This window comes from Somniosus microcephalus, chromosome 5, assembly GCF_052327205.1.
Source record: "Somniosus microcephalus isolate GS21.2 chromosome 5, FLI_Smic_1.0, whole genome shotgun sequence".
Classification (NCBI taxonomy): domain Eukaryota; kingdom Metazoa; phylum Chordata; class Chondrichthyes; order Squaliformes; family Somniosidae; genus Somniosus; species Somniosus microcephalus.
Window position 1 is genome coordinate 286147816 of NC_140991.1, and position 24888 is coordinate 286172703.

Below are 24888 nucleotides of genomic sequence, written 5' to 3' on the forward strand. Positions count from 1 at the left end.
TCTGATGAGGCGATCACGGACCGACCTTCCGGAAGGTCAATTGAGTGGCTGCTTCCTTCCTTGCTCCTCCTCCTCCTCCTCTCCCTTTTCCTGAGGTGGTCCTGCAATCCCTGGTGGCAAGGGCTGGGCCCTCAAGTTGTGGAGCATGCAGCAGACCACCACAAAATAGGACACCCACTCCGCCAAGTACTGCAGGGCTCCTCCCGAGTGGTCAAGGCAGTGGAACCGTTGCTCGAGTACCCCGATGGTCTGCTCGATGATGTTCCTGGTGGCGGCATGGCTCTCATTATATGAGTGCTGGGCAGGAGTGTTGGGGTTGCGGAGGGGAGTCATGAGGCAGGTGGAGAGTGGATAGCCCTTGTCTGCAAGCGGCAGCCGCAAGCTTGACATGGTGGCTGGAAGAGTGCTGGCACACCAGTCTGGCGCAGGATGAAGGCATTGTGGCTGCTACCAGGATAGTGGGCATTGATGGTGAGGATTCATTGTGTGTGGTCGCACACCAACTGCACATTAAGTGAGTGGTAGTCTTTGTGGTTATGGAAGATCTCAGGATTGTTATGCAGTGCCTGCAAAGCCACATGGGTGCAGTTAGTGGCGCCCTGCACCATGGGGAAGCCCGCTATCCTGGCAAAGCCACATGCATGTTCGTCCTGCTTTTCTCTGGTGATGGGGAAGGAAATATAGTCCCTTCTCCTACTGTGGAGAGCCTCTGTGACTTCCCGGATGCAGTGATGGACGGCAAACTGCAAGATGTTAGCCATATCTCCTGTTGCAGACTGGAAGGATCTGCTGGAGAAGAATTTGAGAGCGACGGTGACCTTGACTGCCACTGAGAGCTGTGGTTGCCCTGATCTGAGACTCAAGGTCTGGTTGCAGGAGGTGGCAGAGTTTTGTGACCACCTCCTTGCTGAAGCAGAGCCTTCTAATACACTGCTCCTCACTTAATTGGAGGTAGGAGAAGTGCTCTTAGAATACCCTCGGAGAGTAAGACCTCCTGTTGAGAGCCCTCATGGCCCTTCTTTTCCCTCTAGCTACATGTTCCAATCTTTCTCGCTGCCTCCGCCGTAGATCCTGGAGGGAAAGGTCGACTGCCAGTACAGCCCCCATTAATGCAACCAAGTGTAGCATTTTGATATGTTGTAAGAATAAATGTAACAAATTGTTAGTAGCCACAACACTCCTGATACTAAACAACCTTTAAATGACTGAATTAAACTGTTGCACAATGTCAAACTGATAAGGAAGCAGAGAAACAGCACTAACCTGACAGCTGCGACTCATTACTGAGGATGCCTTTAAATACCACCCCTGGAGCCAGCATCCGCCTACTTGATGCCTCCTGTCCCTGTCGCTGTCGGGGCGAGGCGCTAAGGCAGGGGTCGAAAATGAATTTGGCAGATCGGGCACCCAGTGAGTGTTGCACACTCACTGACATCACGAAGTGCCTGGCGGTGAGGTCCCTGGCAGTAACAGATAGCAGTGGCACAATGGGGGGGGGGCGGCACTGGATTCGCCTTGCCCAGGTGCTACTGCATCAGCGCCCCATTAACGCCCCCACCAAGTGCTAATGGGAGGTGCTAACCAACTTAATTTTCCCCCCATAGAATCTTACAGTATAGAAGGAGACCACTATGCCCATCGTACCTGTGCCAGCTCTTTGAAAGAGCTATCCAATTAGTCCCACTCCATAAGGCCTCAATAGTGCGGTATAACTTTAGAATCGCTCGTTTCATTGACAATTGCTTGCCCTCGAGATGGGCCCTAGTATCTGATTACGTTTAACAGCTTTGCATTGAGGGGAACATTTCAGCGACTGATCAATACTCTCACATGTGCATCCTTTTCTTTTTTTCTAGTTTTGTTAGTGGATGTCTAGACATTTCCTTTTTCCAATTTGCCAGATTAAAATCAAATATTGTTTAACCCTATTTCTCTTGGATATTTTTGATTGCTGTTTATCTCCCTTTTATTTATCAACTGGGAGAAGATTTCTTCTAATTGTAACTGATTCTTTGAAGACTTGTTTATACTTTTTCTACACCGAGGACATCCTTCTTCCTAATCTCGTACCTTGATATCATCAGCAAATTTTACGATATTACAAGGAGTCGCCTTCCAATTTATTTGTGAATAGGAGATTCAGAAAAAAGACCTGTAGAACTCTGCTCTTAACTGTCTATCCTTGGGAAATAGAACCTTTTCCATTTATCTTTTACAAAGGATGGTGTCTTTGTTAAACTTGTGTTGGCCAAAAGAAATAAAGATGGCTGTCTATGTTGTACATTCATTGGCTGTGACAGTGGAAGGTTGAAATGTTTTGTAATAGTAATGGGAGTCAAACACTCTTTCCAGGTGAAACAGCAATTTACTTGTACTTCTTTCAATTTAGTATACTGTATTCGCTGCTCACAATGCAGTCTCCTCTACATTGGGGAGACCAAACGTAGATTGGGCGATCATTTTGCTGAATACCTCCATCCAGTCTGCAAGCGTGACCCTGAGCTTCCTGTTCCTTGTCATTTTAATTCTTTGCCCCACTTCCACTCTGACCTCGCTGTCCTTGGCCTCCTACACTGTTCTAATGAAGCTTTCAATTGGGCACTTTACAGACTTCCGGACTCCACATTGAGTTCAACAATTTCAGATCATAACCAGTGTTCCCATTTTTTCGGACAGCAGCTGTTGATAATGATTCTGCTATTCCCATTTACATCTCCTCTAGACCCATATTTTGTTCCTTTACTTTTCCCATTACCAACCCTTTTGACTTGCACCATCATCCTGTTTGTCATTTAATCTCTCCTGCCTTCCACCCTATCACAGACCTTCCCTTTTGTTCTTTCCTCCCCGCCCCCCTTTCCCTGCTCCCACACTTGCTTAAACTCAGTTATAGCTCTAACATTTTCCAGTTCTGACAAAAGGTCATCGACCTGAAACGTTAACTCTGTTTCTCTCTCCACAGATGCTGCCTGACCTGCTGAGTATCTCCAGCATTTTCTGCTTTTATTTCAAATCTCCAGAATCCGCAGTATTTTGCTTTTGTATTAGCGTCTATGCTGGAACTTTGTTAGAGCAATCCAAAACTAATCCCACTGCCCTGAGCTCACCCTATCGCCCTGGATTTTCCCCTGCTTCATATAATAACCTGATTTCCCCTTACAGGCGTTAGCCATGGTTCAGTGGTAGCACGCCCACCTCTGAATCAAAAGGTTGTATGTTCAAGTCCCACTCCAGAGACTTGAGCACATAATCTAGGCTGACACATCCAGTGCAGGACTGATGGAGTGCTGTATTGTTGAAGGTGCCATCTTTAAATCGCTCCAGCATTGGTGGCTGTGCCTTCAGCTGCCTAGGCCCTAAGATCTGGAATTCCCTCCCTAAACCTTTTTGCCTCTATACCTCGCTCTCCTTCTTTAAGACGCTCTTTAAAACCTACCTCTTTGTCCAAGCTTTTGGTGGCCTGTCCAAATATCTCCTTACGCAGGTCGGTGTTACTTTTCGTCTGATGATCGCTCCTGTGAAGCTCCTTGGAATGTTTTGCTACTTTAAAGGTGCTATATAAATGCAAGTTGTTGTCTTTCAGATGAGACATTAAATCGTGGCCCCGTCTGCCCTCTCAGATGTACGTAAAATATCCCGCAACACTATTTTGAAGAAAAGCAGGCAAGCTCTCCTGTTTACAATTTATATTAACAATTTAGACTTTGGAATCAAAAACACAATTTCTAAATTTGCGGACGACACCAAATTGGGAAGGATAGTCAACATTGTGGAGGACTGAAACAAATTACAAGAAGACATTAATGAACTTGCAGAATGGGCATCTAATTGGCAAATGAATTTCAATGTAGATAAGTGTGAGGTGTTATGTTTTGGTAAGAAAAATAAGGAAGTCACATATTACTTGGAAAATAAGAATCTAAGAGGAGCAAAGGGATCTGGAAGTACAAATACATCAATCACAAAGTTGCGACGCAGGTCAATAAGGCCATAACAAAAGCAAACCAGGCACTAAGGTTTATTTCTAGAGGGATAGAAGTGAAAACTAGAGAAGTTATGCTACACTTGTATCGCATCTTGGTTAGACTACACTTGGAGTACTGTGTACAGTTCTGGTCGCCATATTATAAAAAGGATATAGAGGCACTGGAAAGGGTGCAAAAAAGATTTACAAGGGTGATACCAGGACTGCGAGGTTATAGCTATCAAGAAAGGATGAACAGGCTGGGTCTCTTTTCTCTTGAAAAAAGAAGGCTGAGGGGTGACCTAATATGAAAGGTTTTGATACAGTAGACACAGAGTGTTTCCACTTGTGGGGAAGAGCAAAACTAGAGGCCATCAGTATAAGACAGTTACCCAGAAATCAAATAGAGAATTCAGAGGAAACTAGAGAGTGGTGAGAATGTGGAACTCGCTACCACAAGGAGTGGTTGTGGCGAATAGTATAGATGCATTTAAGGGGAACGCTAGATCAGCATATGAGGGAGAAGGGAATAGAGGGTTATGCTGATAGTTAGATGAGGAAGAAAGGCAGGAGGCTTGTGTTCAGCATAAATACCAGCATTGACTGGTTGGGCCAAATTGCCTGTTTCTCTGCTGTATATTCTATGTAATTCTACTTAATATTTATCCCTCAACCAACCTCACTAAAACTGTTATCTGGTTATTATCACTTTGCTGTGCGCAAATTGGCTACCCTGTTTCCTATATTGCAACAGTGACTACACTTCAAAAGTACTTAATTGGCTGTAAAGTGCTTTGGGATGTCCTGAGGTTGTGAAAAGTGCTATATCAATACAAGTTCTTTCTTACTTTTATATCAGCCATGGTGTTGTTGTTTTATTTTTGAGGATATTTTCCCTTTGGAAGTTTCGACTGTATTTTGTCACAATATTTACCGTGTTGACAGTGAGTGACACAAATAGAAATTGTACTACAGGTACTGACGTAGCTTATCTTGATGGCTACAAAAAAAATCAGTCTGCTCCCAAAATTATCAATTTAAAAGTTGGTGCAAACCAGTTTAACTATCAAAGATTCTTTCAAATGTTTAATAAGTTGGTTACAGAGATCTGGCAAAGAGGACGCATGACACCAGCTTCATTCACAATTTAACACTAAAAACCGAAAGGGTATCTTATCGAATGTCTATTTTTCCCCACTTATATTAATTTCCACAGTTTTCCCTGTTCTCTGAATGAGATGGTTGTTTCCAAATATGCATTAGAAATTGTTGTTCTCGGTGTGTTAATACTGCAGCACATCACTGAGAATAGCCACAATGTGAATGCTTGGCACTTTACCACAAGCTGAGCAGATGAATTAGACATCTCGTTCAAAAACAAAAGCAGAAAGTTCTGGGCACACACAGCAGGCTGATCGGAGTCTGAAAGAGGAAGGCATGATAACATTCTGCCTGTGATCATTCACTAGAACTCTGAGTCCCACCTGTCTTTCAGATGATGATGAACCTGCTGTGTATATCCAGAATTTTGTGCTTTTATTTAAGATTTCTGGCATTTCTATCTTTTTTTATAAAGCTTTTTTATTCTGGTTGTTTGCAGCCCAGGACAGCTCAATACAGTTTGAATTTATCTTCTAGTCTTGTGCAATAGGAAGCTGCAGAAACAGGGACTGGCTGATGCAGTGGGTTAAAACACTATCCTTCCAGCTCTGTGACCTGGGTTTGAATCCAGTCCAAACTGATGGGACAAAAAGCTTCTTTCTTGGAGAGCTGCAGAGTTCTAGTGCCAGCCTGCAACTCGAGAACCTTTGGGTAACCTTATTGCTTATTGCTGCTGCAGTTCAAGAGGACACGATGTCTAATAGTCCGAGAAAATAACTAGTGCAAGCCAGCTCCAAGCAACAGAGCAAGCCTGTTGTGAAGTGGAAATAAGGAACCCACAGGTTGGAAGCTACAGAAAGTCTCAATCCAGCATTTACTGAATATGGATGCAATGCACAAAATTGGCACCAGATTAGCAGTCTTAGAAAGAATACAGAGTTCACAGAATCATACAGCACAGAAGGAGGCCATTCGGCCTGTGAAGGAATAAGCCATATAACCTATTCAGAAAAATACACTATCTTATGAAAGAATTCTGACCTTATTAAAACATGACAAACTGGGTTTGGAAATCTAGAAACCGAACTATGAAATAGCTATGAAAGCATTCTGGCTATTGAGATAAGGTAGTTGTTGACCCTGAATAAAAAACCTTATTGAAACAGAAGGTAAGGGCTCCGACAGGCTGAACTTTTTGGAACGAAACAGTGGTTCACCCTGGATAAGGTGTTCTAATTTACACTTCATAAAGAAGCACATAAAGTAAGGAACATCTGCCCTCATAAAGATGACATCAAGTAAGGAACACTTGCTGTCACATCTTTTTTTATATGGTAAACTTAGAACACCTTGAGATGAGACATGAGTCTGGCTGAGCTGGCAGTAAGAGTTGCAGAGGTCAGCAGAAAAATGACTAGAGATAATTAGCTTGCATCCTTAAAGGAAATACCACTGGAAAAGGGTATAAATATTGAACTCTCAAATGGGATAGTAGACTCGCTTTAATCGGGCAAAGCGATTCTCTGCTTCAGAGGCAGTTCTGTAGTTTACCACTCTTTGTACATCGGGGATCAAAGGTATTTGATTTTGGTGGATATGCTGTAGACTTTAAGAACTGTAAAACTGTAGCAAAGTTAAGATTTGAAAGTAAGTTTCTCTGATAAGATTGTAAGTTTTCTCTTTTTGGAACTGTTAATGTTGCGATTGACTCACCAACTGTAAATTGCATGTTGGTTCTTTAATAAATCTATATATTTTTAGAATAGTCTCACAAGACTTCTGTATCAAAAACTCGCAAACTCAATCTCTCTACACTCTTTGGTGAGGAGTTGCAGAATTCTGGGGGAGTTTTCCAGACCCTTATAATATCCGGAACGTTACAGTCTAGCTAAGCTTATTAAAAGTACTATCTGGAGGATGGTAACATTTTCAGGTTGTTCCTTTCCTTTAGGGAGAGATAGTCCGGACCTTTAGACACAATTAAGCGTCTTTAGGATTTGGCTACCTCAAACTTTAGTTGAAGGTGAACGTCTGAGAAATACGCCTGATCCGGAGTAGCCCTAAAGGGACTAGGACTAGTAATTATCCCTTCAGGCCCACTGTACCTGTGCCGGCTCTTTGAGCTTTCCAATTAGTCCCACTCCCCCGCTCTTTCCCCATAGTCATGCAATGGAAATTGTGAGAAATGGGATCAAACCACAATGTTGCAGAAAAGGGTGCACTGCTAAGGCCTGACTAAAATTGGGACAGTCTAAGTGAGAGAGATGTCACCACACTTGACTTGTGTCTTACTTTTCCTGTAAGTATTTAATACTGAAATTAGGTGACATAAGTTGAAAAGCATTCCTTCCTCAGTCCCATTCATTTTTTTTTTTTTTTTAAATATTTTTGCCTCTGGTGTCCCCCAGGGATCTATCCTTGGCCCCCTCCTATTTCTCATCTACATGCTGCCCCTTGGTGACATCATCTGAAAACACAGCGTCATCCAGCTCTACCTCATCACCACCTCTCTTGACCCCACCACAGTCTCTAAATTGTCAGACTGTTTGTGTGATGAGCAGAAATTTCCTCCGATTAAATATTGGGAAGACCGAAGCCATTGTTTTCGGACCCTGCCACAAACTCTGTTTCCTAGCCATCGGCTCCATCCCTCTCCCCGGCAGCTGTCTGATGCTGAACCAGACTGGTGTCATATTTGACCCCGAAATGAGCTTCCAACCACATATCCACACCATCACCAAGACCGCCTATTTCCACCTCCCGGAATATCACCTGACTCTACCCCTGCCTCAGCTCAGCTGCTGCTGAAACCCTCATCCATGCCCTTGTTACCTCTACACTTGACTATTCCAATGCACTGCTCCCACGTTCTACCCTACATAAACTTGATGTCATCCAAAACTCGGCTGCCCATGTCCTAACTCGCACCAAGTCCTGTTCACCCATCACCCCTGTGCTCGCAGACCTACATTGGCTCCCGGTTAAGCAACGCCTTGATTTCAAAATTCTCATTCTTGTTTTCAAATCCCTCCATTGCCTCGCCCCTCCCTATCCCTGTAATTTCCTCCAACCCCACAACCCAGAGATATCTGCGCTCCTCTAATTCTGGCCTCTTGAGCATCCCCGATTTTAAATGCTCCACCATTGGTGGCTGTGCCTTCAACTGCCAAGGCCCTCCGCTCTGGAATTTCTTCCCTAAACCTCTTGTCCTTTCTACCTCTCTCTCTTCCTTTAAGATGCTCCTTAAAACCTACCTCTTTGACCAAACTTGTGGTCATCTGCCCTAATGTCTTGTAGGTCAGTATCAAATTTTGTGAAGTGCCTTGGGCCTTTTTACAATGATAAAGGCGCTATATAAATACAAGTTGTTTTGTCAAATTCTTTTCATATTTGTTTTGGTTATTTTATTGGATTTGAGTCTCTGCTTAGTAAGGGTCTGTCGTTGAGGGGAATTGTTTAAGTTTACATAGGAGCATAGGAATTGCTAGATGAAGACCAAAGACCATCTAGTTAGCCATCTACCATCCTGGTAGTCACATGGTGCAATGAATAATAGAGTTGTTGCCTAATCATAGCAATCAATCAGTCTCCAACAGACCCAGATTGCAAAACAAATGCTGGTTTTATGTTTTTTTTTATTGTAATGATTTGAATATTGGGATTCCCACACAACTCCACCTCTTCATGAATTTTTCTGAACGTGTTTAATCTTTGGAACAGAAGCTTAATAAACCCAGCTGATTCTTGCTTCTGTTATGAAATCGGGTCTGTCAGAGTTATTTTTGTAGGGTCAGTGGCATCACTCACTCCCGTGTCTGCTCGTGCAGCTTACATTTATGGGTGTTCAGTCAAACTATCATGTATCTACTAGTATGATAGTGTGATGTGGGGCTGTAACAATGGAAGCTCCTTTGTGACCTGAACTGGATATCCATGTCTTTTACATGTGCATTTTTTCAATTTCTCTGATGGCAGACCATGCTGGCACTAGGTGAGGCAAGGTTTGGTTTGAATTGTTATGCTGCTTTATTCCACACTAAGATGCACGTACAGGCCAATAGATATGATCAGATTCACTTGGTTCAATTGAATAAAACTTATCTCTGTGTAATGAAATAAAAATAATAAATATGCTATGCTACCCTACTGGCCAGTGAGTTGGTAACTGGAGGAATTACATGTATTATTGCAGAGGGTTATTAGGCCATTCCCTGTCCTAACATAACATGGTGGAAACTGAATTTGAAATAGTTTTTCAAAGGATAATTGATAAATATTTCTAAAAGAAAAACAAAACTGAAATGGGATTGGGTGCCAAGCTCTTTTAGAGAACCAGAATAGGTACAATGGGCTAAGCTGTGGTGTAAAATTGTATGATTCTGGGAATGTAATGGTAAAATAAATGATCCACCATGCTCCAGTTTGGTGGTTTACGAATCGCTCTACAATTTGGTATGAGAACACACCTGACAGGCTGTTCAGAATCACCTACCTTTACCTTGGATTTGTCCACTGTTCAATGTTGTCGACTCCCAACAGGAAACCTTATTGAATTTCAACATGAAAAGCACCATCAAAGCAACGGCTCAAACGACACCTGCAGTTGGCAAATGTATTCATGTAAGAATATTTCAAATTTTAATCTGAAATAAAACTCCTAGTCCACCACTGACCGCGCTGGGGTCGAAATCTGAAAAGGATTCGAATCTCGGACTCGGGCTTAGGGTTGGGAAATAAACTCTCATCAAGCCAACGGTAAATCATCTGTGTGAGCTGCACCGAGAGTTTTGTGGGCGTGTGTCTCCGACACAAACAACGTTCTTGGACCCAAGTCAAACGGATTTATTTTTATTGAACGTTATTACATTAACAACAAATGCAGAACTGAGGGGCAGGTCACAATCCGGTCAACCCCCTTTCACTTTTGTTGTTTATAACCAGAGTGAGACACATAACGGGAAATCTTCCACAGGGAATTCATCCAAAACCCATTTTTACACTTGAATCGCTGCCACCAACTCATGTGAGTTATGCGATTCAAATAACGTGTGAAAAGGACAGAGACAGTGACAGACACACATACGCACAGAAAGAGACACACTACACACATAGACACAGACACACACTACACACATAGACAGAGACACATAGACAGAAAGCCACACACATACCACAGAGAGACACAGACGCACGTACTACACAGACTCAGTCACAGACAGCCACACCCACACGCAGACATAAAAACACACTGCCCCGGGTTCGAGAGAAAGATTGCAGTAAATGTGCGAGGGGCGGGTGTGGAAATCCCCATACCCCCCGGGAGACTCCCATTTAAGGGCAAAGGCAGCTGCGCGTCCCCGCCTTGTAACAGTGACATCAGTGCGAGCCCTGCCGGGATGAATTGTGTCAATTACCGAGTCTGGTTGACGGCCGCCTCCGCCAATGGGCGGCCGAGTTCCGGGACCGGGTGCAAAGGGACGGGCCAATGGGCGCCCGCGGGGTTCTGCACTGCGCCGCCCGCCCCCTCTGCCCAGGACCAGCGCTGGGTCTGGGTCTGGGTTTACCTGCTTGTGCGGAGACGGCGAGGAGCGGCTGTGAGTATCGGGCGGGCTGATCTGATCACTGACCATTCACAAAAAAAAGGGGAGGGGGGAAGAAAACTATCTTTGTATCTTAAGGGGTGACGCGCAATGTTGCAGTCTTTACATATTTGCGCTATTGACTGATGATAACCTTCCCTTGTATTTTTATTTGCATTGGTGTCTGTGCAAAGGTTTGCTGTATTTTTCTTTAACTTTTCAACATTGTTTTCGTTGTCTATATATCATCGTGACACAAAACAGGATGTGGCATCAGGAGCCTGACTTTGAACTCTTAACTACAAGGTGTTCAGTCAGCTGTCTGTCTGAGGCTGGGGTGTGGGAGGTTAGAGTAGGACCTCGGCGTTGTCTGTGCTGTGAGGGGTCCTTTTGCGGTCTGTTACTCGTCTGTAAAGTCACTTTTGGTCTTGCTGTTCTACATCACTGTAACTTACAATATACACGAGTGAAAATGCAACCGCTGCGGTACACAGCATGCACAAGTAGAGTGTGGGAATGGCTACCAATCATAACTGCCATTATTTCCTGTGTTAAACATTAATCTGGGCCAATAAAAATATTGCAGAGGTCAAATACAGCGGTTGCGGGAAATCTGAAATATAAACAGAAAATGCTGGAAATACTCAGCAGCCCAGACAGCATCGGTGGCGAGAGAAATAGAGCGAACGTTTCAGGTCGATGACCTTTCGTCAGAACTGAATATTGCAGGTTCCTTAGTGCTGCAATTGGCCGCATACAGAGTAATACAGACTATGAAAATCCTGGGTTTGATTCCTGGTCTGTATGGAGTTGGTTCATCGGGCCTGGGGCAGTTGCTGCAATTGGCTTTGAGGTTCCCAGGCGCTAGAGGGGGAGAAATCGGCCAGGGCTTTAGCTTCTGATCCACTGCCCCCGGCCCGGCCCGGCCCGAAAGGACGCAGGTGGACTTTGGATTAGCCCTCTCTCTGAAATCAAAGCGTGAATAAACTCGGGCTGCTTTCGTGCACTGCTTGTTGTATAGTGATGCTGAATGGGGAGGAGCTTCACCTCTTGCTGGTAACTTCCTCTTACAGGCCAGAGGTCAAAAACTCTCCATTGGGGGAGTAAATGCACTAATCGTATAGCTCTCTACGTACAACAACCACAGCGTGTAGTTATATAACTCCTTTTTAAAGTAGAAAATCATCCCCAGGCGGTAGGAGCAGCGAAATTGCTTCCCATGTGGAGGGGATCAATTTATCCACCTGAAATTAAAACTAGGCCATTCAGGGGTGATGTCAGGAAGCATTTCTTCACACAAGGAGTAGTAAAAGTCTAGGATGCTCTTCTCCCCCCCCCCCCCCCCCCCAAAAGGCTGTGGCTGCTGAGGGTCAAATGAAACTTTCAAGACTAAGATTGACAGAGTTTTGTTAGGCAAGGGTATAAAGGTATATGGAACTATGGTGGGTAAATGAAGTTGAGGAACAGATCAGCCATGATCTAATTGAATGTTGGAACAGGCTCGAGGGGCTGAATGGCCCTCAAATTATTCTGTAATTCCAAGCTGGAACCGAAGCCAAATTGGCAAAGCATTTGATCACCCCTGAATGGCCTAGTTTTAATTTTAGGTGGATTGGAATGAGTCAGATATGATTTCATTGCTCTTGCTTTGACATGACATTTAAGAAAAAGTGCAGCACCAGCAGAAACAACTGGTTTAGATTCAAATTGGGAGATGCAACTCTTTTTATTCATTCTTGAGATATGGGTGTCACTGGTAAAGCTGGTATTTACTGCCCAGCCCTAGATTTTTCTTAACATCTTTCTCTAGTTTCTCTCCTATTTCCCATCACACCCTCTCCGAGCTCATCATGTCCATGATGCACACCACCTGCTCCTTACATCTTATTCCTGCCCGTTTGCAGATGACCCAACATCATTTCCTGGCCCCCATGTTAGCTGGTGTTGTTAATGGTTCCCTCTCCTCAGGTACGGCCCTCCTTCTGTTCAAATCTGCCATCATCACCCGTCTCCTCAAAAAAAAAACAACCCTTGACCCCTCTGTCTTTGCAAACTACTGCGCCATCTCCAACCTCCCTTTCCTCTCCAAAGTGCTCGACCGTGTTGTTGCCTATCAATTCCATGCCCACCTTACCGCAATTCCATGTTTGAATCCCTCTAATTATAGTTCCACCCCGCCACAGTACTGAAACGGCCCTAATCAAAGTCACAAATGATGTCCTGTGTGACTGTGACCGAGGTAAACTATCCCTTCTCATGCTTCTCGACCTGTCTGCAGCCTTTAAAATGGTTGACCACACGATCCTCCTCCAGTGCCTCTCCTCCGTCATCCAGCTGGGTGGGACTGCCCTCGCCTGGTTCAATTCTTATCTATCCAGTCGTAGCCAGAGAATCACCTGCATTGGCTTCTTTTCCTACTCTCGCACTGTTACCTCTGGAGTCCCCCAAGGATCTATCCTTGGCCCCCTCCTATTCCTCATCTACATGCTACCCCTTGGCGATATCATCCGAAAACACGACTTCAGGTTCCACATGTACGCTGATGACACTGAGTGTCACCTCACTACCACCTCTTTCGATGCCTCCACTGTCTCTGATTTGTCACACTGCTTGTCCAACATCCATTACTGGATGAGCAGAAATTTCCTCCAATTAAATATTGCCATTGTCTTCGGTCCCCGCCACAAACTCCGTTCTCTAGCCACCGACTCCATCCATCTCGCTGGCAGCTGTCTGAGGTTGAACCAGACTGTTCGCAACCTTAGTGTAGTATTTGACCCCGAGATGAGCTTCCGATCACATATCCACTTCATCACTAGGACAGCCTACTTCCACCTCCGTAACATCACCCAACTCCGCCCCTGCCTCAGCTCATCTGCTGCTGAAACCCTCATCCATGCCTTTTTTTATTCCTCTAGTCATGACTATTCCGATGCTGTCCTGGCTGGCCTCCCACATTCCACCCTCCATAAATTGGAGCTCATCCAAAACTCTGCTGCCCGTGTCCTAACTTGCACCACGTCTCGTTCATCCATCAGCTCTGTGCTCACTGACCTACATTGGTTCCCAGTCCATCAATGCCTCAACTCTCATTCTTGTTTTCAAATCAATCCATGGCCTCGGCCCTTCCTATCTATGTAACCACCTCCAGCCCTACAAGCCTTCAAGATCTCTGTGCTACTCCAATTCTGGCCTCTTGCGCATCCCCAATTTTAATTGCTTCACCATTGGTGTCATGCCTTCAGCTGCCTAGGCCCTAAGCTCTTTAATTCCTTCCCTAAATCTCTCCACCTCTCTCTCTCCTCCTTCAAGATGCTTCTTAAAAGCTACCTGTTTGACCAAGCTTTTGGTCACCTCTCCTGCTGTCTCTTTATGTGGCTCAGTGTCAAAATTTTGTTTCGATAACGCTCTTGTGAAGTGCTTTGGAATGTTTTACTTTGTTAAAGATGCTATATAAATGCACGTTGTTGTTGCCCTTGAGAAGATGGTGGTGGGCCTTGTTCTTGAACTGCTGCAGTCCGTGTGGTGAAGGTACTTCAACAGTGCTGTTAGGTAAGGAGTTCCAGGATTTTGACCTAGTGACGCTGAAGGAACAGGTCCAAGTCAGGATGGCTTGTGAGCTGGAAGGGAACTTGGAGGTGGTGATGTTCCCATACACCTGCTGCCCTCCCTTGTTCTTCTAGGTGCTGGAGGTCGTGGGCTGGGGTGGGGGGGGTGCGGGTGGTGACTGGGTCAGAAGAAAGAACATGGCCAATTTTTCCCCTCTCTAGCCTGAGGACCTCAAAGCTAAGTGTAGCAACTGCCCCACCACCCCATCCCAGATTAACCATTTCTGTATAGACTAATTAAGAAAAGAAAGGACTTGCATGCATATAGCACCTTTCATGACCTTAGGACATCCCAAAGTGCTTTACAGCCAATGAAACACTTTTGAAGTGTAGTTACTGTTGTAATGTAGAAAACACAACAACCAATTTGCGCACAGCAAGGGCCCACAAACAGCAACGTGCTAATGACCAGATCATCTGGTTTTTTAGCGATGTTGCTCGAGGACTAAATGTGGGCCAGGACAGAGGAGAATTCCCCTGCCCTCCTTCGAAATAATGTCAGGGGATCTTTTACGTCCACCTGAGAGGGCAGACTCGGTTTAACGTTTCATCTGAAAGTGCATCTGAAGTGTCAGCCTAGATTTTGTGACCTAGGAATCAAACCCAGGACTTTCCTAGTCTGTATTGCTCTGTATGGTCTATTTTACCACTGAGAAACCTGCAACATTTTTATTGCCCCAAAGTTTAAAACAGAAAATGTTCAATCTGTACTGAGTTTTTAATCCACATGAATGGAGACTAAACAGAATTATCAAGTGCATCCTTCAACATTTTTTCATTTAAAATCCTATGTTCACACTTACAATGGAAACTACCTATGTAAATGTGCCAGGCTGTAATTGAAACATCCTATGCTGTCTGCTTTCTTGAATCAAAGTTTCAGTTCATGCGTGGCATCGGATGGAGCACATTGTGGTGGTGTGGTGCAGGGGGGATTGGGTCACAGAGTGACACTGATGGCAGTAGAGTTATTTTTGCTGGTGATGCAGAGGTTGTCCATGTTAGAGGTTTAAGTGCTCCCTTCCCCTCCTTCCCCTTTATTTCAAGGTCCCGTGTCTGGCATATTCTCTGCATTTGAGTTGATGGTGATTACAAGACATGGTGCAGTCTGCAATCAGCAATGGGTGGAATTAGTAAAGCCTTGTGATATTTTGGCATACCCATTCATGCATGATGCATCATTACTTGTTGCAATGGAAGGGCAAGTTACACTGATTAGTGATGTGTAAATGTTCAAATTCAGCAGCAAAAAAGTATGAAAAAGTCAAACTTTTTTTTTTGTGGCTTTTTATTTCATCCAGAAACTAGCAGTATGAAATAAAGTATTAATGCATGATAGCACAGACAAGGTGGCTAAGGTTTTTTGTTGAATACTGTAATGATTTATCAAAGGATTCTCCCATACATGGGAGCATTTAACTGCAATTGCATTGAACCATGATTAATATTGTTATTCAGTTAAAGATCATGCTTGCTGGAGCAAAATGGAAAAAAAATGATGCTAGTAATGTGCAAGTGGAAATGGAGATACATTCACTACTGTGACTACAGCACGGTGGATGAGGGGGATCCAGGAAATTACCAGGCCCCGAGGATTTCAGTGCCTCCACCTAGCACCTCAATGTGGCTTCACTCAACAGATCAACAGTCCCCATCCACCGCCACCCTCTTCCGCCTGGCTGAACCTGTTCTCACATTGAACAATTTCTCCTTTGACTCCACTCACTTCCTCCAAATGAAAGCTGTTGCTATGGGAACCTGCATGGGCCCTAGCTATGCCTGCCTTTTCATGGGATATGTGGAACATTTTGTTCCAGTCCTACTCGGGTGCCCTCCCTCACCTCTTTTTCCGGTACATCGATGACTGTATCGGTGCCGATTCCTGCTCTTGCCCTGAACTAGAAAAGCTCATTCACTTTACTTCCAATTTCCACCCTTCCCTCACCTTCACATGGTCCATCTCCGACTCTTCCCTTCCTTGACTTCTCTGTCTCCATTTCTGGTGATAGGCTATTAACAAACATCCACTACAAGCCCACTGACTCCCACAGCTACCTGGACTACACTTCCTCCCACCCCGCTTCCTGTAAGGACTCTATTCCATTCTCCGAGTTTCTCCGTCTCCGCCGCATCTGTTCTGACGATGTCACCTTCCATACCAGTGCTTCCGATATGTCTTCCTTTTTCCTCAACCGAGGATTCCTCTCTACGGTGATTGACACGGCCCTTGACCGTGTCCGTTCCATTTCCCGCACTTCTGCTCTCGCTCCTTCCCGTCCCTCCCAGAACCACGATAGGGTTCCCCTTGTCCTCACCTTTCACCCCACCAGCCTCATTCAACGGATCATCCTCCACCATTTCCACCACCTCCAACGTGATCCCACCACCAAACGCATCTTCCCCTCACCTCCCCTTTCAGCATTCCGAAGGGACCGCTCCCTCCGCGACACCCTGGTCCACTCCTCAACCACCCCCAACACCCCTTCCCCTTCGCCTGGCACCTTCATGTGCAAGCGCAGGAGATGCAACACCTGCCCTTATACCTCCACCCTTCCCACTGTCCAGGGCCCCAAACACCCCTTCCAGGTGAAACAGCAATTTACTTGTACTTCTTGCAATTTAGTATACTGTATTTGCTGCTTACGATGCGGTCTCCTTTACATTGGGGAGACCAAACGCAGATTGGGCGACCGCTTTGCGGAACACCTCCGTTCAGTCCGTAAGGGTGACCCCGAGCTTTCGGTCGCCTGTCGCTTTAATTCTCCGCTTCACTCCCACTCTGATCTCTCTGTCCTCGGCCTCTTCCACTGTTCCAATGAAGCTCAACGTAAGCTCGGGGAACAGCACCTCATCTTTCGATTAGGCACTTTACAGCCTTCTGGGCTCAACATTGAGTTCAACAATTTCAGACTATAACCCCTCAGGCTGTATGATTCTGCTATCCCCATTTGCAACATTTAACCAACCACTCCTGCCTTGCATTCTAGCACAGATTCTCCTTCAGATCTTCCCCCTCCCCTCCCTCTCCCCACCCCGCTCTCCCTGCCTCTGCACCTGCTTAAAATCTGTTACATCTGTAGCTTTTTCCAGTTCTGAAGAAGGGTCCCAGACCTGAAACGTTAACTCTTATTTCTCTCTCCACGGATGCTGCCTGGCCTGCTGAGTATTTCCAGCATTTTCTGTTGTTATTTCAGATTTCCAGCATCTGCAATATTTTGCTGTTGTAGATGGCTGGACTTTGTTTACTAGGAGAGCACTCTACCAGGTATCATCGTGCACTCCTTTGGAACATAATCTGTTTTAATTAGAGACTGTACAGTTCTCTTTGACTGGATTATTCCCCCATACATCTGCATCCAGGTAGACCAGGTTGGGAGACTCGCCTACTCCAGACTCATTGTTGTGCAACTTGTAAAAGGAGGCTGATGAATTGCTTTTCCAAGGAAGTTTCCATTAAGAATCCCAGAACGCAACCTCCTTTAGAAGTTAACCTTCGTCAATGTCAGATTCTAGAATGATTGGATCTGCAGTCTAGCATATAATGTATAGAAGAGTCAGTGCTTTGTCACACTTCTCCGATATCTGTTAGATACTGTGGAATTCCAGCAGTTCTACTACAGGAATGTGTACTCGTTGGGTTTCAGGAAAGGTTAATTGAGTAAATATAAACCAGGAGGAAATGGGCAGAGAGCTTGTGATACACTGAATAAAAAAAGGTGGAGCTTTCATTCTAGGCTCAATATTTTCCCGAACAAGAGCATCAAACACAACATAACCAAACGAAAAAAGACTTGGAAAAATCAGGGCTGTTTTCATTAGAACAGAGCAGATTAAGGGATGATGTGATGGAGGTGTTAAAAATTATAACGGGATGGAATACAGTAGGTAGAAACAGACTTTCAGTGATTTAAGCGGTCTAGAACATGGGGACATAGCTGTAAGATTAAATGCAAGAGATTTAGGGCTGAGTGCAGGTGAAACTTTTTTTTTACAGAGGTTTGTGAGGTTGTGGAATATACTATTGGAATTAATGATTGAAGCAGAGGAAAGAAAAGAAAGACTTGTATTTGTATAGCGCCTTTCATGACCTCGGGACATCCCAATGTGCTTTACAGCCAATGAAGTACTTTTGAAGTGTAGTCACTGTTGTAATGTAGGAAACATAGCAGCCAATATGTGCACAGTAAGATCCCACAAACAGCAATGTGATAATGACCAGATCATCTGTCATTATGTCAATGTTTAAGAATAGGTTAGATAGGTGGTTGAAGGAAAGAGGAATAAAGGAACATGGGAACAACAACAACAATTTACATTTATATAGCGCCTTTAATGTTGTAAAACATCCCAAGGCACTTCATAGGAGTATTATAAGATTAAAAAAAAACAGGTTTGGCCTATGGGATTAGAATACTGCTCATGTGGAGGATAAACGCCAACACGGACTGGTTGGGTCAAACAGCCTGTTTCTGTGTGGTATAATTTCCATGTAATGAAAGGCACACCTGAAAAAGTACAAGATAACCTCTGATATCACTGTGCCAGAGTCCTCTTCCTCATTCTTTCATTCTTCTAATCCCACTTCATTGTGGCTTGTTTGAAAGAGAGCCAACTCCTGCTGCATTGTTAGAAAGGCCACTACCCTTTTCAATTAATAATTACATTTATAAATTCACAATCAGATTGTGGGAAGAGCTGGTTTTGTTTGTCCCAGATTTAGCCTCTTCGACACAGTTGTACAAAGATTATTTTTTCAGCTCCCTGAGACGGGAATGGACTAATTTGATCAAGAACATGATCCCGATCGGTTTTCCTTTTCACTTTCACTATTTAGTAGTTATTTCTGGCAGTTAAGTGTGATGCTGTTTAGTCACAGTACAATTCTTCACAGCTGTCACTGGCCAGGATGCCATTAAGGACCGAGGTGAGAGGAAAAGAAGTAAAGATCCAGAACCCTGTTGCAATGTGACTGAGCGATGCTCCTGTGTAAATGGTTGTGGCCTTGCAATGTAACACAGCCTTAATCATGTCTTAACTTTGACCGTAGTAAATTAAGATTCCCCTGGTTCGAACCCAAATGTTTTGATAGATTCTGTTGGCCTTTTTCTTTTGCTTTCTTTAGTTGATTAAAAGAGCACCATCAAACCACTGCAAAGAATTACTTTTAACTTTTAATATGTGTGTTTATTTTCCATCTATCTTTGTTTGCTATAATATTTTTTATTTAAATGGTGAGTGTTGGCAGTGATGGTGAAATCTGCCTTTTGAGATGTTGCTGTGCTTGCTAACTAACATCTGTAGATGGTCATGTTGTTCGTTGGTGATGTGCTGTTTATACTGATGGCTCAGTAACTCCTCCAACCCCACTGCCCCCTGTCATTGGCACTTGCTGCTCAGAGAAATATTCAGAAATGGCCAGAAGCTGATAATTCTTTGTAATGGTTTGATGTTGCAAAGGAGTCCAGATGGCAACATTCCTTCTAAATATTATGTTTTTAAAATAAACCAACTCCTACCTCCCTCCTTCTCTGCGAGCTAGAAGTCGTGAACTATGGTAATTCACTTCATGCAGCCAGAAGGGATGTTTGACTGCGTTTGTAATAAGAAATTGGACTCATGAAAATGTGCAGAATGTACACCCATTACCTTCACCTTGTCATTGAACTTTCACTCTAATTCAGTCACATATTGCTTTAGTAAAAGAGCTGGATATTTCTGGTTCCTTTCTGTGCTGTGACTTCTAATTCAACCTTCTTCTTTGGGATGTGAAATGTCCAACCTGCACCTTTTTTCTTTCATTCCCAATTTTCTGCCCTCTTCTGAGGCACTGACTCCTGAGATATGGTTTCACAGGCTCCGGGCAACCCTTGCCCAAGTACCCGCTCTGAATGAGTCAGCCAAGACAGTGGGCCAAGCTCGATCCTTTTCTAACCCGACACTTTCTAGCAGAGATCACTGGATTAGCAATCGGAAATCCTGGCTGATTTGTCCCCCGTCCTCCTTCATAGCTGAAACACATTGAGGTCAATTGCAGGGCCCTACTACTGCCTTGCATGATATCAGATCAGAAGATAGATACTAACGAGGAAGACCATCAGCTCATCTTAGTTCATCCATCGAGAAAGACCCGACAGTTTCCCACACGATGAAATCCAACTTTTTTTTGTAAATGGCTGCAGGACTTTCACCCACTTCTCTATACAAAAGGGGCATGAGAGGAAAAGACCATCAGGCCCATTAAGCCTGCCCCACGCAGAAATGGTGCAGCCACATAGACCCCTGGCCCAACTCCTAACCACACAATCTCCTGGGAGAGCCAAACAAACCAGGGGGTGGCGGGGGTGGAAACCAGCAACCAATTCGGAAAAACAACTCTGGGAAATTCCTTCCTGCTTCCTCAGGCAATCAACCAAGCACCAGGAGATGGTGATAGGCTATAATTATGACTGACTTAATAATTTACCCTCTGTAACTGGGTTCCCTTTTTAAAGGACTGTAGGGAATCCATTCCCACCGCGTGTTTCAATAATTTGTTCCAAAGGGGACAGTATAAACATAAGTTAGCCCTCTTCCTTGAACCCTAAATGTAAGTTTGTGCCGAATAAGGATTATTGGATATTGCAGGTAAAACTCGGTGTAGTGAAAGTGAAAGCATTTTTAAAATCTGCTGCTAATTGGCTGGGAGTCTCATAATGCTGTGTCATTCTGTTTGTGGCTAAGTGTAAGATACCGCCTGCCTTCCAGCGACGTGCACATGTGACTCTCACCCAGTGTTGTCCAATACATTAAACAGTAGCCACATGTAGCTTACTGGGAATCTAGGTGTGGCTAATTGCATTTCTGATTAGTAAATAAAAGCTTGAGTACTAGACACCGCCCTTGGTCATGTGATCTCAATACTCATAATCGCACGGTATATGTGTTGGACATCTCTCCTGATTTTCATGTCCATTGAAGTCGATGGGATTTCAAGATTCCTTGCAGGCGGTTGTTTTTTGCGTCGCTCCGTAAACTTGAGCTCATCCAAAACTCTGCTGCCCGCGTCCTAACTTACACCAAGTCCCGTTCACCCATCACCATTGGCTCCCGGTCCAGCAACGCCTCAATTTTCAAATTCTCATCCTTATTTTCAAATCCCTCCATGGCCTCGACCCTCCCTATCATTATAGCCTCCTCCAGCCCTACAAGCCTCAGATCTCTGCTCTCCTCCAATCCCGGCCTCTTGCACATCCCCGATTTCCATCGCCCCACCATTGGCGGCCGTGCTTTCAGCTGCCTAGGCCCTAAGCTCTGAATTCCCTCCCTAAACCTCTCCGCATCTCCACCTCTCCTCCTTTAAGAAGCTCTTTAAAACCTACCTCTTTGGCCAAGCTTTTTGTCACCTGTCCTAATATCTCCTGATGTGGCTCAGTTAAAGGCGCTAAATAAATGCAAGTTGTTGCTGCATGCACCCAGTGCGTCTATCTGAAAATGGCAAGAAATGTAGAAAAATAAATTGAAACCACCTTGAATGTTTTTGAACGAGCTGTGTAACCGAACTCTCAGTAGGCCACCGTTTTCCACATTCTGGCCTCCACATAGATTCCCTCAACCAATGGGGAAGGACCAGTGGCCAAATACAATGCCACATCTGTTGTTTTTCTTCTGTTTTGCTGCTGTGGAATCCACCCCATAATTTAAACAGCAGCAAGCAGCTCGAGCAAAAGATCTTCCTGAGGCAATTCTGTACTACAGACAGGCCACAAAATGGCACATTAGAGAAGAGATAATGGGTGTAAATTGTGACTTTGTGCTATAGTGTAAAATGGGTGATAGCGAATCGGCAGCTCATTTTACAACTCTCCTGATTGGAAATAAAAATCGGGAGAGGTGTCGAACGGGCTGCCAACTCGGTATCATCTGTTTTACACTATCGCACAAGGGCAAGATCTACCCCAAAGAGCCTTCACGGTATGGCAATACGGTTATGTTACTGGTCCAAGTGTCAGCTGTGGCTCAGTGGGTAGCACACTCGCCTCTGAGTCAGAAGGTTGTGGGTTCAAGTCCCACTCCAGGGACTTGAGCACATAAAGATAGGCTGACATTCCCAGTGCGGTGCAGAGCAACTAGGTATGAGTAATAAATGCTGGCTTTGCCAGGATGCCCACATCTCGAGAATTAATGGGAGGGGAGAAAAAGGATATTCAGCTATTGGTGGGGGTACAGCGAAGGAACTTAAGGGGATGACTTACGAGGAACGATCTTGAAGACTGTGAGGGGCTATGATAGAAGTGTTTAAAATTATGAAAGGTGTGGACAAATTGGATCCAAATAAGTTTTCCTGCTGTGTACAGAATTTAAGAACAAGGGGTAATTTTTACAAATAAAGGACAACAAAAGAAAATAGTAAATTCAGGAGGATTTTTTTTTTAACTAAAAGAGTGGTGAGTATGTGAAACAGATTACTGGGTTGGGACAAGAAACCTTAATGGATTTCAAGAAGGAACTAGATAAGTTCTTGTCAACAAATGGGATTTAGGGTTATTCGAAATGCACCAAGGGAATACTGTGGATTGGTGGGCTAGATGGAGCAACGGTCTTCTCCTGCCTAAAACTGTTACAGGTAGACTATCCTTTATCCGAACTTCCGAAAACCTCTAAAAACCGAAAGTTTTTTCATTCAGCGTTAAGTCGTGCGCACGACGCCAGCCCCCGACCCCCACCCCCGACCCCCCGCCGACCCCCACCCCCCGACGACCCCCCCGCCAACGCCGACCCCCACCCCCGACCCCCCGCCGACCCCCACCCCCGACAAATTTCCCAGTCTTATAAAATACCTTCTGAAATCCGAAATTTTCTGAAAACCGAAACACGGCTGGTCCCGAGGTTTTCGGATAAAGGATAGTCTACCTGTACTATGTAAAACTTTGATTCAATGAAAGTCTCACCTAAAGATGCTGAATTTGGAGCAATAAAAATTGGTAAAAAGAAACCTTATACATACTTTGTATATAATCTTAAGTACTAATGATAAACATCGCACAGCATTGGTTGGGCCACAGTTGGAGTATTGTGGGCAGTTTTGGACAGCCCATTATAGAAAAGACGTTAAAGTCATAGAGAGCGTATAGCATAGATTCATCAGGATGATATCAGGAATGGAAAACTATAGCTATGAGGAGAAATTTGAGATACTGGAGCTATTTCCACTGGAGCAGAGAAGGCTAAGAGGAAATTTAATGGGGGTTTTTGAAATTACAAAGGGTTTTGATGAAGTGAATAGGGAAAGGTTATTATGTCTGGTTGAGGAGTCAGTGACGAGAGGTCATCAGTAAGAAAATGAGAGAGGTTAGAAGAAATTTTTTTAGGCAAGAGAGTTATTGGGGAATGGAATGCTTTGTCACTAGGACTGGTTGCAACAGACACCATTGCACCTAAGGGTAAATTGGATAAATATTTGAAGCAGAGGCTTTGGAGACAGCGAGGCAGTGGAATTAATTTTGGATTGCTCTCTTAAAGAGCCAGCACAGGCATGATGGGCTGAGTGGCCTCTACTGTAAACTTTGATGGGAACTGTACATGATGAGTACTAAAGTATACTGCTGTATAAATATTTACAGGACACTGTACAGTGCCTATCTTAAATGTTGTAGAACTTGCCAATACAATCTAATTTAGGGTACTTTCTAAATGGTGAAAAGTTTAAAAACAGTGGAGGTCCAAAGAGACTTGGGTGTCCAGGTACATAGATCATTAAAATGTCATGAACAGGTACAGAAAATAATCAAAAAGGCTAATGGGATACTGGCCTTTATATCTAGAGGACTAGAATACAAGGGGGTAGAAGTTATGCTGCAGCTGTACAAAACCCTGGTTAGACTACACCTGGAGTACTGTGAGCAGTTCTGGGCACCACACCTTAGGAAGGATATATTGGCTTTGGAGGGAGTGCAGCGTAGGTTTACCAGAATGATACCCGAACTTCAAGGGTTAAGTTATGAGGAGAGATTACACAAATTAGGGTTGTATTCTCTAGAATTTAGAAGGTTAAGGCGTGATCTGTTTGAAGTTTTCAAGATATTAATGGGAACAGATAGGGTAGATAGAGAGAAACTATTTCTGCTGGTTGGGAATTCTAGGACTAGGGGGCATAGTCTAAAAATTTAGAGCCAGACCTTTCGGGAGTGAAATTAGGAAACACTTCTACACACAAAGGGTGATAGAAGTTTGGAACTCTCTTCCGCAAATGGCAATTGATGTTAACCAAAGGTATGAAGGGATATGGGCCAAAGGCGGGTATATGGAGTTAGGTTGCAGATCAGCCATGATCTCATTGAATGGCGGAACAGACTCACGGGGCTGAATGGCCTCCTCCCGTTCCTATGTAATTGTGAATTCTATTTATTCAGCCACCTTTCTAAAGCCTCTCCACTCTAGGGTTGGCAACGTTGCCGGATTGTTCTGGAGTCTCCAGAAATTAAAGATTGATCTCCCGAAGCCCATTATATGCAAGCAAACTAGAAGAAAAATCAGAGGGGCATTGTGTGTTTCTTCAAACAGTTTTGTTTATTGGTATTAAAATATTGGAGATGGGGATAAAAGGCTGCTTTGGGTAATGAAGAATCTGTTCATTTACTAATTGGCGTGGGAAGGGGCT

The 24888-nt window shown here is 44.3% G+C and overlaps 1 protein-coding gene across 2 annotated transcripts in view; it reads left to right on the forward strand.

The window, feature by feature from the left end:
* tppp (tubulin polymerization promoting protein) overlaps nt 1–24888 on the forward strand; it is a 78804-nt gene that overhangs the window by 18026 nt on the left and 35890 nt on the right. Inside the window, exon 1 of one of the 2 annotated variants that reach the window (XM_085989094.1) lies at nt 10390–10659. The exons of the other annotated variant lie outside the window; for it this stretch is intronic. Coding sequence (XP_085845220.1) covers nt 10462–10659 — 198 coding nt within the window. The 5' untranslated portion in view covers nt 10390–10461. Of the gene's footprint in view, nt 1–10389; nt 10660–24888 lie in introns of those variants that run through there. 2 annotated transcript variants of the gene reach the window in all.